Genomic DNA, 12989 nt, shown 5'->3' on the forward strand with positions numbered 1-12989 from the left:
GCCTGAGGTGGGGCTCAGAACCTTCACTCCAGTGGGTGGACTTCTGTGGTATAAGTGTTTGCCAGTCTGTGAGTCACCCACCCAGCAGTTATGGGATTTGATTTTACTCTGATTGCGCCCCTCCTACCGTCTCACTGTGGCTTCTCCTCTGTCCTTGGACGTGGGGTGTCCTCCTTGGTGAAGTCCAGGGTCTTCCTGTCAATGATTGTCCAGCAGCCAGTTGTGATTCTGGTGCTCTCGCAAGAGGGAGTGAGAGCACGTCCTTCTACTCCGCCATCTTGGTTAATCCTGTATGTCTATTTTTTAATTGACTTTACTGAGGCATAATTTTATAAAATGTACTCTTTAAAAGTACATAATTTGATGAATTTTGACAAATTCATACTCCCTTTTAACTAACACCACATCAAGATATAGAACATTGGCTTCACTGCAAAGGTTCCCTTGGGGGTTCTTTTCAGTCAGTGTCTCCCACTTGCCCATTCCTAACAACCACTAATTTGCTTTCAGTCACTCTAGAATAAATTTGCAATTCCTATAGTTTTATAGAAATGGAATCATACAGTTACATAATTTTAGTTTCTTGCTTTTTTGCTGAGCATGTTTTTAGATTCATCCATGTTGCAAGTATGTTCATTCCTTTTATTACAGGATAGTATTTCATGACGTCAATTTACCACAATTTGTTTATCCATTGATGTGTTGTTGGGCATTGGGTTGTTTCCAGTTTGGGGCTATTATGAGTCAAGTTGCTATGAACATTCATGTTCAAGCCGTTGTGTGGACACGTTTTCACTTCTGGGTAAATGCCAAGGAGTGAAACTGCTGGGTATGGTAAGAATACATTTAATTTTTTAAGAAACTGCCAACCTCTTTTCCAAAGTGGTTATACTATTTTATACTCAGACTAACAACGTGTGAGGGTTCCAGTTCTGCATGTATGACAACACTTGGTATTTAAAAATTGTAAGGTCTTTTAAATTTTAGTCATCTTACGGGTATGTAGTAGTATCTCATTATGTTTTTAATTTGTATTTCCCTGATGACTAATGATGTTGAGCATTTTTTCAAGTTTTTATTGGCCTTTCATATATCTTTTGTGAAGTGTGTTCAAAAATGTCTCCTATTCTTAATTAGGTTGTCTCATAATTTTTGAGTTGGAGTTCTTTACATAATCTGGATACCAGTTTTCTGTCAGAACAATTTTTTTTTTCATATATATTCCCACTGTGCTCAAGCCACAAGGTTCTTTGCTCTTTCTTAAATAGGCTAAGGCCATATCTGTCTCAGCCTTTGAACACCCTTTGTTGCCTGGAATGCTGCTCTTCAAATACACACAGAACTTGCTTCCAGACCTCCTCCAGTCACTGTTCAAATGGCCCTTTTTGGAGAGATCTTTCTTAACCATCCTATTTAAAATAGTAATACCCACGGCCTGACATTACCCCGTTTCCTCTGGTTTTTTCTCCATAGCATATATCCACCCTATTTGTTATTTACCTCTCTTTTTGTTTAAAGAAAAGTATTGACCAACATGAGCCCCAAGCATAAAAAACATGGAAAATAATTCTCTACAGCCTGTTCAGCGGATTACCTCCTCTTTTGGAGGCTGATACACTTAAGGATGACAAGTCAAATTTGTGAGCCTGCTGGATGAAGAGGTTGATTCCATTAACGTACTGTCACCTCTCTCTGAAATACCTCAGGTAGGTCGCCGACTGCGTTCGGCTCCAGGAGATCCTTCCCCAGTGAGCGTACCCAGAACAAGAAGCAAACTGAATCCCGCCTGCCTCGAAAAAGAACTGTTGAATCTCGAGCAGCGGAGACGTACGTAGAGCTCATTGGAGCCAATACTTTGCACGGGAAGAAACTGAGGACGTCTCGTCCAAGGCCAAGGTGCTTAAGGACCGGGAGAAGACCCACACCCATCCCTCAGCTTCCGGCCCCGCCCGAGGAGTCTCCCCTCCTCCCTCGCCGGAAGTGGCGGACGGAGCCCCGGATCTCCTTCGCGTCCGCTGATGCGATTCAAGCCGGGGAAGAAGGGTGTGCCGGGAGGGCGGAGAAGGGGCGCAGCTGAGGTTGATCTTCCGGAAGTTCAGGGCTTTGTTTCCGTGGGGAAGATCTTACGAGAAGAACAGGGGGGCGACGGTGAGTCCTCGCCGAGCAAGAGCTGGAAGGGCGGGAACGGAAGACGCAGTCCCGGCACCCATTTTCTAGACAACAGATGTGATTCTCGGCGTCCTCGTTTATCGAGCGCCTCCCGAGGCCCGGCCCTGGGATGCAGCCGGGCAATGATCGGCTTAGTCTCTCCCTGATGTATCAGCGGACGATACATCACCCTGATAAGGCCGCGACTCACCAAAGTTGTGACAGAGGAGCTCGTGGAATAGGGAGCTAGTCCTGGGTTGTGGGCGCGCTGGTAAGTGGACTCTTACCGGCGAGTTGAAGGGAGGGAGGATTGCATCAGGGGAACTGCCTGTCCTAGAGGGCGCGCGGGGGCGGGAGCTTGGTGACTTGAAGCTGAGAAGTCAAGTGCGGTGGTGGCGGAATGAGCGCGATCAGGGGAGGGGTGCGCTAGGAAGCCGAAGAGGGAGGAAGGGCCCAGATCATAGAGTTTGGAACGCCCGTGGGTGGAGGTTGGATGATAGGAGGGCAGGAATTGTGAGGCGACCACTTCTAGGAGGTCACAGATGTAGATGAGAGATGGTGGCCTACGGTGGAGGCAGTGCGTATAGGAGAGAATTGGAGCTGTCAAGATGATATTTAAAAATTGACAAGACTTTTGGATTAGATATGGGATTTGAGTGAGAGGTTAGTATCCAACGATGATTCGAAGTTTCTGACCTGAGTGAATTATATAAAACAAAACAAACCATTTTGACGTTTGCTAGGGGGCCTTTTTCCCCTAGTGTAAAAACAAAAACCACAAAAAATTTTTTCCTCCCTGGTTATATGTACTCGTTATATTTTGTGTGCACACTGCAGAAAATTCAGAACATACACACAAAAATATTTTTTATAGAAAACAATAAAAATTACCTGCAATTCTACTATCCAAGATGGCCGTATTTTGATGTGCTTCCTTTATGTTTTTGCTTTCTGAGTGCATCTTTTTGTATAATTGGGTATACATTCTGTCTGTATCTATTCTTTTTCCATTGGACGTTATCATGATAATAAAGGTTGAACTGCTGTGTGCTACGACATTATTCACAAATTTTATTCTTTCCTGATTGTAACAGAAAAGATCAGATGTAATTCCAGCAAGTCAAGGCTAACTTTTTTTTTTTAAACCCCACATTTGTTTATTTATTTATTTTTGGCTGTGTTGGGTCTTCGTTTCTGTGCAAGGGCTTTCTCTAGTTGTGGCAAACGGGGGCCACTCTTCATCGCGGTGCGCGGGCCTCTCACTATCGCGACCTCTCTTGTTGCGGAGCACAGGCTCCAGACGCGCAGGCTCAGTAGTTGTGGCTCACGGGCCTAGTTGCTCCGCGGAATGTGGGATCTTCCCAGACCAGGGCTCGAACCCGTGTCCCCTGCATGGGCAGGCAGATTCTCAACCACTGCGCCACCAGGGAAGCCCAAGGATAACTTTTTGTTGTATTTTTCTTTCAATATTTTTTCTTTTTGTGTACCTTTTAAAAACCCCACAATTTATGTCACATTTTGTGTTTTGTTTTCCAGTCAGATGTGAAGTACTTAATGCTATTTATTGCTATATTTACACATCCTTAACTACTCTTCAAGACTAGTTTTTAGTGGTTGTTTAGTAAAAACCAATCCCCTGTTACTAGTTAGGTAGGTTTTCAACTTTTTACTCTTAGGATGATGAGAAGGACATCTTATTACATAAATCCTCAGATTGTCAATTTATTCCTTAAGAAAAATGCTAGCAATGGAACCTCCTAGGTAAAAGGATAAAATGAACCTATAAAATTGCCTCACCCAGGCTTCCCTGGTGGCGCAGTGGTTGAGAATCTGCCTGCCAATTCAGGGCACACGGGTTCGAGCCCTGGTCTGGGAAGATCCCACATGCCACGGAGCAGCTAGGCCTGTGAGCCACAACTACTGAGCCTGCGCGTCTGGAGCCTGTGCTCCGCAGCAGGAGAGGCCGCGATAGTGAGAGGCCCGCGCACCGTGATGAAGAGTAGCCCCCGCTTGCCACAACTAGAGAAAGCGCTCGCACAGAAACGAAGACCCAACACAGCCATAAATAAATAAATTAATTAATTTTAAAAAAAATTGCCTCACCCAAATATCTCGCTGGGACTTTAATTGAAATTGTTTTAAAGATCAGATTTTTGCAGTGCTTAGTTTTTCCATTTCAAAGATAGATTATGTCTTTCCAGTTGTTTGTCTTTTATGTCCTTTTCTTGTTAAATTTATGTCTATAAAGGGTCAGTATTATTATTTAAGAATTGTACCCTCTTGGCTAAATTCCCATGTGTGAAATGAATATCTTTGAGTTGTGTCATACTTTCTTCTATAAGATTATTTTCTTTATATTTGTGCCTAGGTTCTGCTAAAATATAAATAAATGGTGAGATCAGAAAGCTAAAAAGACCAAGTTAGAGTGAGGTTTCCTTAATGCTATAAGTAACCTGTGGTCTAAAAAATTTTTGGTTTTCTGCTCCTAGTTGTCTGTGGGAAGCTGCCCTTCTTGCATGCATCAGAGCCTGCCTTATCTGCACTGCCAGGGGGCCAGGTGTCAACCTTGATCCTTTCCCAGGAATGGCAAAGGAAGCTAGAAACAGCTCGAGCAGGGTTAGGAAGACAGTGTCTCATGAGAATGCCAAATGTTTTGGGGTGGATTTTTCTAGTTTAACAGTTCTACATCTTATTATTAAAGTTACTTTAATATATTTAATTGTTAGTAAGGATATTTGTTTGTTAGTGACTTACAGTTGTTAACTTTTGGTCTTTTGGTCTTGTGCAATAGAATCCTGCTTATCGATGAAATGCAGTTGACACATCAGCTGGACCTATTTCCCGAATACAGGGTGACCCTTCTGTTATTTAAAGATGTAAAAAATGCTGGAGACTTGAGAAAAAAGGCCATGGAAGGTGCCATTGATGGCTCATTAATAAATCCTACAGTGGTAAGTACTCATGGGAATGAGTGAACTATATGGGGAGTTTAAGAATATGATGATTTTTCATGACGTTATAGGTGGGCCTAAAATTGTTATCTTCAGGTAAAAAGTTCTTGTCCAAGCTGTAGAGTGGAATCAGATTTGGCCAGCCTTGAATTTAACAGTGAATAGAAGCTGAAGTGCCAGGGCCTGCCCTTGGAGATGTGAAAGGTCGTCTAGCTCTGATGTGATGGCAGATGCCTGGATCTCCATCTTCTCTTCTGAACTAGAAAATCTCTGTAAAGGAGGCATTGCATAGTGGTAGAATCAGCAGGACTTAAATCCCAGATATGCCATTTATTATGACTTTGAGCAAGTGGTAGCCAACCTTTATATAGTGCTTATTTGGTTCCTGGCATTGTTCTAAGTTCTTTACATATACCGCTAACTCACTTAATCTTCACAACAACCCTGTGAAGTAAGTATGGTGATTATCTGCTTCTACAGATAAAACACTAAGGAATTCGCCCAGGTTCCCTCGGTGGTAAGTGACAGAACTGGAATTCCAGCTCATTCATTGCCTTGGTTTCCTCATCTATTGCATGTGAATAATGATACAGATATCATAGGGTAGTTTTGAGAAGTATAGAAAATGAAGGTAAAATGTTTTTTTTTTTTAACATCTTTATTGGAGTATAATTACTTTACAATGGTGTGTTTCTGCTTTATAACAAAGTGAATCAGTTATACATATACATATGTTCCCATATCTCTTCCCTCTTGCATCTCCCTCCCTCCCGCCCTCCCTATCCCACACTCTAGGTGGTCACAAAGCACAGAGCTGATCTCCCTGTGCTATGCGGTTGCTTCCCATTAACTATCTATTTTACATTTGGTAGTGTATATATGTCCATGCCACTCTCTCTCTCTGTCACATCTTACCCTTCCCCCTCCCCATATCCTCAAGTCCATTCTCTAGTAGGTCTATGTCTTTATACCCGTCTTGCCACTAGGTTCTTCATGACCTTTTTTTTTTTTTCTCCTTAGATTCCATATATATGTGTTAGCATACTGTATTTGTTTTCCTCTTTCTGACTTACTTCACTCTGTATGACAGTCTTTAACTCCATCCACCTCACTACAAATAACTCCATTTCGTTTCTTTTTATGGCTGAGTAATATTCCATTGTATATATGTGCCACATCTTCTTTATCCATTCACCCGATGATGGACACTTAGGTTGCTTCCATGTCCTGGCTATTGTAAATAGAGCTGCAATGAACATTTTGGTACATGACTCTTTTTGAATTATGGTTTTCTCAGGGTATATGCCCAGTAGTGGGATTGCTGGGTCATATGGTAGTTCTATTTTTAGTTTTTTAAGGAGCCTCCATACTGTTCTCCATAGTGGCTGTATCAATTTATATTCCCACCAACAGTGCAAGAGGGTTCCCTTTTCTCCACACCCTCTCCAGCATTTATTGTTTCTAGATTTTTTGATGATGGCCATTCTGACCTGTGTGAGATGATATCTCATTGTAGTTGTTTTTTTTAATTATTATTTATTTATTTATTTTTTTGGCTGTGTTGGGTCTTAGTTTCTGTGTGAGGGCTTTCTCCAGTTGCGGCAAGGGGGGGCCACTCTTCATCGCGGTGCGTGGGCCTCTCACTATCGCGGCCTCTCTTGTTGCGGAGCACAGGCTCCAGACGCGCAGGCTCAGTAGTTGTGGCTCACGGGCCTAGTTGCTCCGCGGCATGTGGGATCTTCCCAGACCAGGGCTCGAACCCGTGTCCCCTGCATGGGCAGGCAGATTCTCAACCACTGCACCACCAGGGAAGCCCCTCATTGTAGCTTTGATTTGCATTTCTCTAATGATTAATGATGTTGAGCATTCTTTCATGTGTTTGTTGGCAATCTGTATATCTTTGGAGAAATGTCTATTTAGGTCTTCTGCCCATTTTTGGATTGGGTTGTTTGTTTTTTTGTTATTGAGCTGCATGAGCTGCTTGTAAATGTTGGAGATTAATCCTTTGTCAGTTGCTTCATTTGCAAATATTTTCTCCCATTCTGAGGGTTGTCTTTTGGTCTTGTTTATGGTTTCCTCTGCTGTACAAAAGCTTTTAAGTTTCATTAGGTCCCATTTGTTTATATGTTTTTTTATTTCCATTTCTCTAGGAGTTGGGTCAAAAAGGATCTTGCTGTGATTTATGTCATAGAGTGTTCTGCCTATGTTTTCCTCTAAGAGTTTGATAGTGTGTGGCCTTACTTTTAGGTCTTTAATCCATTTGGAGTTTATTTTTGTGTATGGTGTTAGAGAGTGTTCTAATTTCATACTTTTGCATGTAGCTGTCCAGTTTTCCCAGCACCACTTATTGAAGAGGCTGTCTTTTCTCCACTGTATATGCTTGCCTCCTTTATCAAAGATAAGGTGACCATATGTGCATGGGTTTATCTCTGGGCTTTCTATGCTGTTCCATTGATCTATGTTTCTGTTTTTGTGCCAGTACCAAACTGTCTTGATTACTGTAGCTTTGTAGTATAGTCTGAAGTCAGGGAGCCTGATTCCTCCAGCTCCATTTTTCGTTCTCAAGATTTCTTTGGCTATTCGGGGTCTTTTGTGTTTCCATACAAATTGTGAAATTTTTTGTTCTAGTTCTATGAAAAATGCCAGTGGTAGTTTGATAGGGATTGCATTGAATCTGTAGATTGCTTTGGGTAGTAGAGTCATTTTCACAATGTTGATTCTTCCAATCCAAGAACATGGTATATCTCTCCATCTATTTGTATCATCTTTAATTTCTTTCATCAGTGTCTTATAATTTTCTGCATACAGGTCTTTTGTCTCCTTAGGTAGGTTTATTCCTAGATATTTTATTCTTTTTGTTGCAGTGGTAAACAGGAGTGTTTTCTTAATTTCACTTTCAGATTTTTCATCATTAGTGTATAGGAATGCAAGAGATTTCTGTGCATTAATTTTGTATCCTGCTACTTTACCAAATTCATTGATTAACTCTAGTAGTTTTCTGGTAGCATCTTTAGGATCCTCTATGTATAGTATCATGTCATCTGCAAACAGTGACAGCTTTACTTCTTCTTTTCCGATTTGGATTCCTTTTATTTCTTTTTCTTCTCTGATTGCTGTGGCTAACACTTCCAAAACTATGTTGAATAATAGTGGTGAGAGTGGGCAACCTTGTCTCGTTCCTGATCTTAGTGGAAGTGGTTTCAGTTTTTCACCATTGAGGACAATGTTGGCTGTGGGTTTGTCATATATGGCCTTTATTATGTTGAGGAAAGTTCCCTCTATGCCTACTTTCTGCAGGGCTTTTATCATAAATGGGTGTTGAATTTTGTCGAAAGCTTTCTCTGCATCTATTGAGATGATCATATGGTTTTTCTCCTTCAGTTTGTTAATATGATGTATCACGTTGATTGATTTGTGTATATTGAAGAATCCTTGCATTCCTGGAATAAACTCCACCTGATCATGGTGTATGATCCTTTTAATGTGCTGTTGGATTCTGTTTGCTAGTATTTTGTTGAGGATTTTTGCATCTATGTTCATCAGTGATATTGGCCTGTAGTTTTCTTTCTTTGTGACATCTTTGTCTGGTTTTGGTATCAGGGTGATGGTGGCCTCGTAGAATGAGTTGGGGAGTGTTCCTCCCTCTGCAATATTTTGGAAGAGTTTGAGAAGGATAGGTGTTAGCTCTTCTCTAAATGTTTGATAGAATTCTCCTGTGAAGCCATCTGGTCCTGGGCTTTTGTTTGTTGGAAGATTTTTAATCACAGTTTCAATTTCAGTGCTTGTGATTGGTCTGTTCATATTTTCTATTTCTTCCTGGTTCAGTCTTGGCAGGTTGTGCATTTCTAAGAATTTGTCCATTTCTTCCAGGTTGTCCATTTTATTGGCATAGAGTTGCTTGTAGTAATCTCTCATGATCGTTTGTGTTTCTGCAGTGTCAGTGGTTACTTCTCCTTTTTCATTTCTAATTCTATTGATTTGAGTGTTCTCCCTTTTTCTCTTGATGAGTCTGGCTAATAGGTTTATCAATTTTGTTTATCTTCTCAAAGAACCAGCTTTTAGTTTTATTGATCTTTGCTATTGTTTCCTTCATTTCTTTTTCATTTATTTCTGATCTGATCTTTATGATTTCTTTCCTTGTGATATCTTTGGGGTTTGGTAAAATGTTGAGAAAAGGCCTTTCCCATAATAATAGCCCTCAATAAGTGTTGCTTCAAAACTTTTTATTATTTATCTAAGTTGCTTGCAGCTGTAAAATTCTGTGATTTTCTAAACACCGTAAGCCCTTGAGATTTTGAAAATTTTGAAAATGTAGTCCATAGGAATTGTGATGAAGTAAAACAGCCTGACACTGGAGTTACCATGATATAGGGCATATGTCTTCAGAGTACTCCAGATTCTCTGTGTGTAATTCTTTTTGTTCTCTTTGGTAGATTGTCGATCCATTTCAGATACTTGTGGCAGCAAACAAAGCAGTTCACCTCTACAAACTGGGAAAAATGAAGGCAAGAACTCTATCTACTGAAATTATTTTCAATCTTTCCCCAAATAACAATGTAATTAATATGGAATTTACTTCCTTTATATCTTTTGACCTTGTCATGGTAGCCTTTGTACTCAGTGTTGGGTTGGAGCCTGTTGTTAGTAACAAACGGAAATGATAGTGAAGAAAGAATGCTGGACAGAGAGTTGAGGTTTAGCATTGCCTCTTACTAGACAAATAAGCTTTGGAGTCACTTCACGTATGAGTAAACTAAAGTTTTGCTAAATTAAGTGAGGATAGTTTTATTTGTCCTTCCTGACCATATAGAGTCAGGAAGATCACTCTAAATTATATTTAAATCTAATGATAAAAATTAGGCATGGATATTTGTGTGTTATCATGTGTATCTTTCGTTCTCCCGATGAACTCTTTGAGGATAGAACCCATGTCTTTTCCATACACCAGAAGCCTGCCTGGGACCTAGAACAGCCCTTTAACACATGCTCACACACCCAGTGCATAGGAAGAGTTTGTGGTTTGAGATATTGATAGTAATCAAAGTTATTGAGTTAAAAACATTCTACCTGGGGCACATTTGAAAAAAAAAATGTAATTTTGCTGACGAAGTTTTAGTATTACTACTACTATTAACAACACAATCAAGTGCTGACATCAAGAGAAAAGTTAGGAAACCCATGGCATAGTTTAAAATACAGATGTTTGAAAAGTTTATAAAATGTGTGGTAATAGAATTCCCCAGTACCTGGGGGAAAATTACTGTGTAACTATTGTTTCTTTGAGATCACTGATATAACTCAGGAGATTGTACAATTCATAAACATCTGTCCCCTACCCTGTTCCAGCTGTAGGGGCAGAAGAAACAAATATGTTTCTGAGGAAGGCAGATGAACAAGACAAAGTCCAAATGCTCTAAGATAATTGATATAATGGGAATAATAATGCAAATCTGTGGGAACAAAGAAGCAATTCATTCTGTAAGGAGGAAAGTGCAAGGGGAGTGACATTTGAACTGGACCTTGAAAGATGAGGGCACTCCAGGCAGAAGGCAAAGTGTGAGCCCAGGCAAAAAAGTATGAAATGATGGGAGGCCCAAACTGTCCCGACTGGCTAGAGGGCAGGAGTGCACGGCTAGAGGGTCACTTAGGTCCAGGGGGAGTGGGTGTTTGTGCACCGTGCCAAGTCCAGGCTTGAATCTATGGGAATGAGGCGCAGCTTTGAGCAGGGAGGACTCAAGAGGCAGAGCTGGTAGATATTAGGAAGGGATTGTTGGAAAACTGTAGACAGAGAAAACTATTAGGATATGAAAAATAAGAATCTGACCAGGAAAGAGCACAAATGGGGAGAGATTTCAGATTTTGAAACTACTGGTTTTATTGTCTTTTTATTCCCCCTTAGATTTCAGAGGCCTTGAAAAAATTTGGTATCTCGGCAAATGACACTTCAGTTCTGATTGCTTATATTGAAGAGGGAGAAAAACAAATAAATCAAGAATACCTGATATCTCAGGTAGAAGGTCATCAAGTTTCTCTCAAAAATCTCCCTGAAATAACAAATATTACAGAAGTCAAAAAGGTTTGTAAGCCTGTATTTTTAGAAAGAGCATGGTAGATGTGGAATAATACTGTTTGCTTATTGAACACCAATGCTTCTATATATTTTTTTAACTTTTAAGAAAGGTTAATGTAATTAAAAGTTACTTGAAAAATAATTATAGATGCAAAGAATTGGAAATGCAGGTTTATGTAACATATAATTAAAAACTTAGTTGATGCATTCTTTTTATATATATATAAATTTATTTATTTGTGGCTACGTTGGGTCTTTGTTGCTGCGCACGGGCTTTCTGCAGTTGCGGCAAGCGGGGGCTACTCTTCATTGCAGTGCGCAGGCTTGTCATTGCAGTGGCTTCTCTTGTTGCCGAGCACGGGCTCTAGGCACGCGGGCTTCAGTAGTTGTGACACACGGGCTCAGTAGTTGTGGCTCTTGGGCTCTAGAGCACAGGCTTCAGTAGTTGTGGTGCACGGGCTTATTTGCTCAGCAGCATGTGGGATCTTCCCGGGCCAGGGCTCAAACCCGTGTCTCCTGCTTTGGCAGGCGGATTCTTAACCACTGTGCCACCAGGGAAGCCTGATGCATTCTTTTTAAAAGAATAGATAATTTTAAATATCTATATCTTATGCAGTACATTTGAAATGTAAAATGTAGTATGAAGTTAATGTCTATATGTATGCTTTTAAAATTGGTACAAATGTATTTCTATGTTTAGAGAGTTATCACCATAACTGCAATTGAAACTTTTGACGTAAGTGTTGAATTGTCATCTACTTTCCATATTTTAATCACATTGTGATTTTACACCATTATCCCAATAATTGAGTAATAAATAAATTCACATATACATGCTCGTGTAATGAAAGTAGTACATGAATATGTCAGCATGTCATAATCTGTCTTTTATTTTTACAGGTATATAAACTATCTTCACAAGAAGAAAGTATTGGGACATTATTGGATGGTATCATTTGTAGAATGTCAACAAAAGATGTTTTGTGAAATGACAGAAAGATTAAAAATTTTCAGCAATTATAAAAAACATTCATTATTTTTTCCGGATTATAAAATCTATTATGTTTGTTGTAGAAAATTTTAAAACACAGAATGGTAACAAAGAAAAAAAAAACACAACCATTCCTGATCCTATCTCTTAATATTTTAAAAGATAACCATGGTTACTGTTATTTGTTATTGTCTTCTAGTCTTCTGTTTCTGTTCAAATATATTTTATTTTTATGTAAGTGGAATAATTGCTAACATTTATTGGGTGTCTACAATGTACTGAGTTCTTGTCTTCATGACTTTATATCCCTCAGCTCATATTCCTGCACTTACTTCTGGCTACTCCAGCATTGCTGTTCCAAGCCTCCTGGTTCCAAGTTTTTACATGCAAGAATTCATTTAATTATCACAGCATCATATGAGGCAGATACTGTTAATACTCCCATTTTACACAAAGGCAACTAAAAGGTTGTAGAAGTAATAAATAATTTGCCCAAGGTTTTACAGCTAAAAGTCATGTTTTATAAATGCTTTGGGTTTTTTTTTTTTTCTATTTTGTCTTAAAATATGATTGTGTCAGTCAAGATAGAGTAGGTTAGGGGTCAGCAAACTTTTCTGTTAAGGACAAGGTAGTACGTATTTGCAGTTCTACAGGCCATATGGTGTCTGTTGCACCTACTCAGCTCTTGCTGTTGTAGTGCTGAAGCATCCACAGACGGTATATAAATGATACACACAGGGGGCTTCCCTGGTGGCGCAGTGGTTGAGAATCTGCCTGCCCATGCAGGGGACACGGGTTCGAGCCCTGGTCTGGGAAGATCCCACATGCC

The 12989-nt window shown here is 40.1% G+C and overlaps 1 protein-coding gene across 4 annotated transcripts; it reads left to right on the forward strand.

The window, feature by feature from the left end:
- The first annotated feature begins 2132 nt into the window (after positions 1-2132).
- Positions 2133-12672, forward strand: LOC103009570 (EKC/KEOPS complex subunit TPRKB-like). Of its 4 annotated transcripts, none has more exons than XM_057558054.1 (6): positions 2147-2419; positions 4940-5099; positions 9533-9655; positions 10999-11175; positions 11870-11905; positions 12070-12672. In XM_057558054.1, the coding sequence occupies exons 2-6, from the start codon at positions 4959-4961 to the stop codon at positions 12154-12156; spliced, it is 564 nt and encodes a 187-aa protein (XP_057414037.1). In that variant the 5' UTR covers positions 2147-2419; positions 4940-4958; the 3' UTR covers positions 12157-12672. The 4 variants fall into 4 exon arrangements, with proteins under 4 accessions (XP_057414040.1, XP_057414037.1, XP_057414039.1 ...); XM_057558056.1 differs by having other exon boundaries at positions 2157-2419; positions 9533-9604; XM_057558057.1 differs by lacking the exon at positions 9533-9655 and having other exon boundaries at positions 2133-2419.
- Positions 12673-12989: the final 317 nt, after the last annotated feature.

Source organism: Balaenoptera acutorostrata, chromosome 12 (assembly GCF_949987535.1).
Source record: "Balaenoptera acutorostrata chromosome 12, mBalAcu1.1, whole genome shotgun sequence".
NCBI lineage: Eukaryota > Metazoa > Chordata > Mammalia > Artiodactyla > Balaenopteridae > Balaenoptera > Balaenoptera acutorostrata.

What these genes read in the sequence shown, in the direction of transcription:
- LOC103009570 (XM_057558054.1), top strand. Translation starts at nt 4,959, where the DNA reads ATGCAGTTGACACATCAGCTGGACCTATTTCCCGAATACAGGGTGACC. An exon ending in CATTAATAAATCCTACAGTG is followed by an intron (nt 5,100 to 9,532) that starts GTAAGTACTCAT and finishes TCTCTTTGGTAG; the next exon opens with ATTGTCGATCCATTTCAGAT. An exon ending in ATCTTTCCCCAAATAACAAT is followed by an intron (nt 9,656 to 10,998) that starts GTAATTAATATG and finishes ATTCCCCCTTAG; the next exon opens with ATTTCAGAGGCCTTGAAAAA.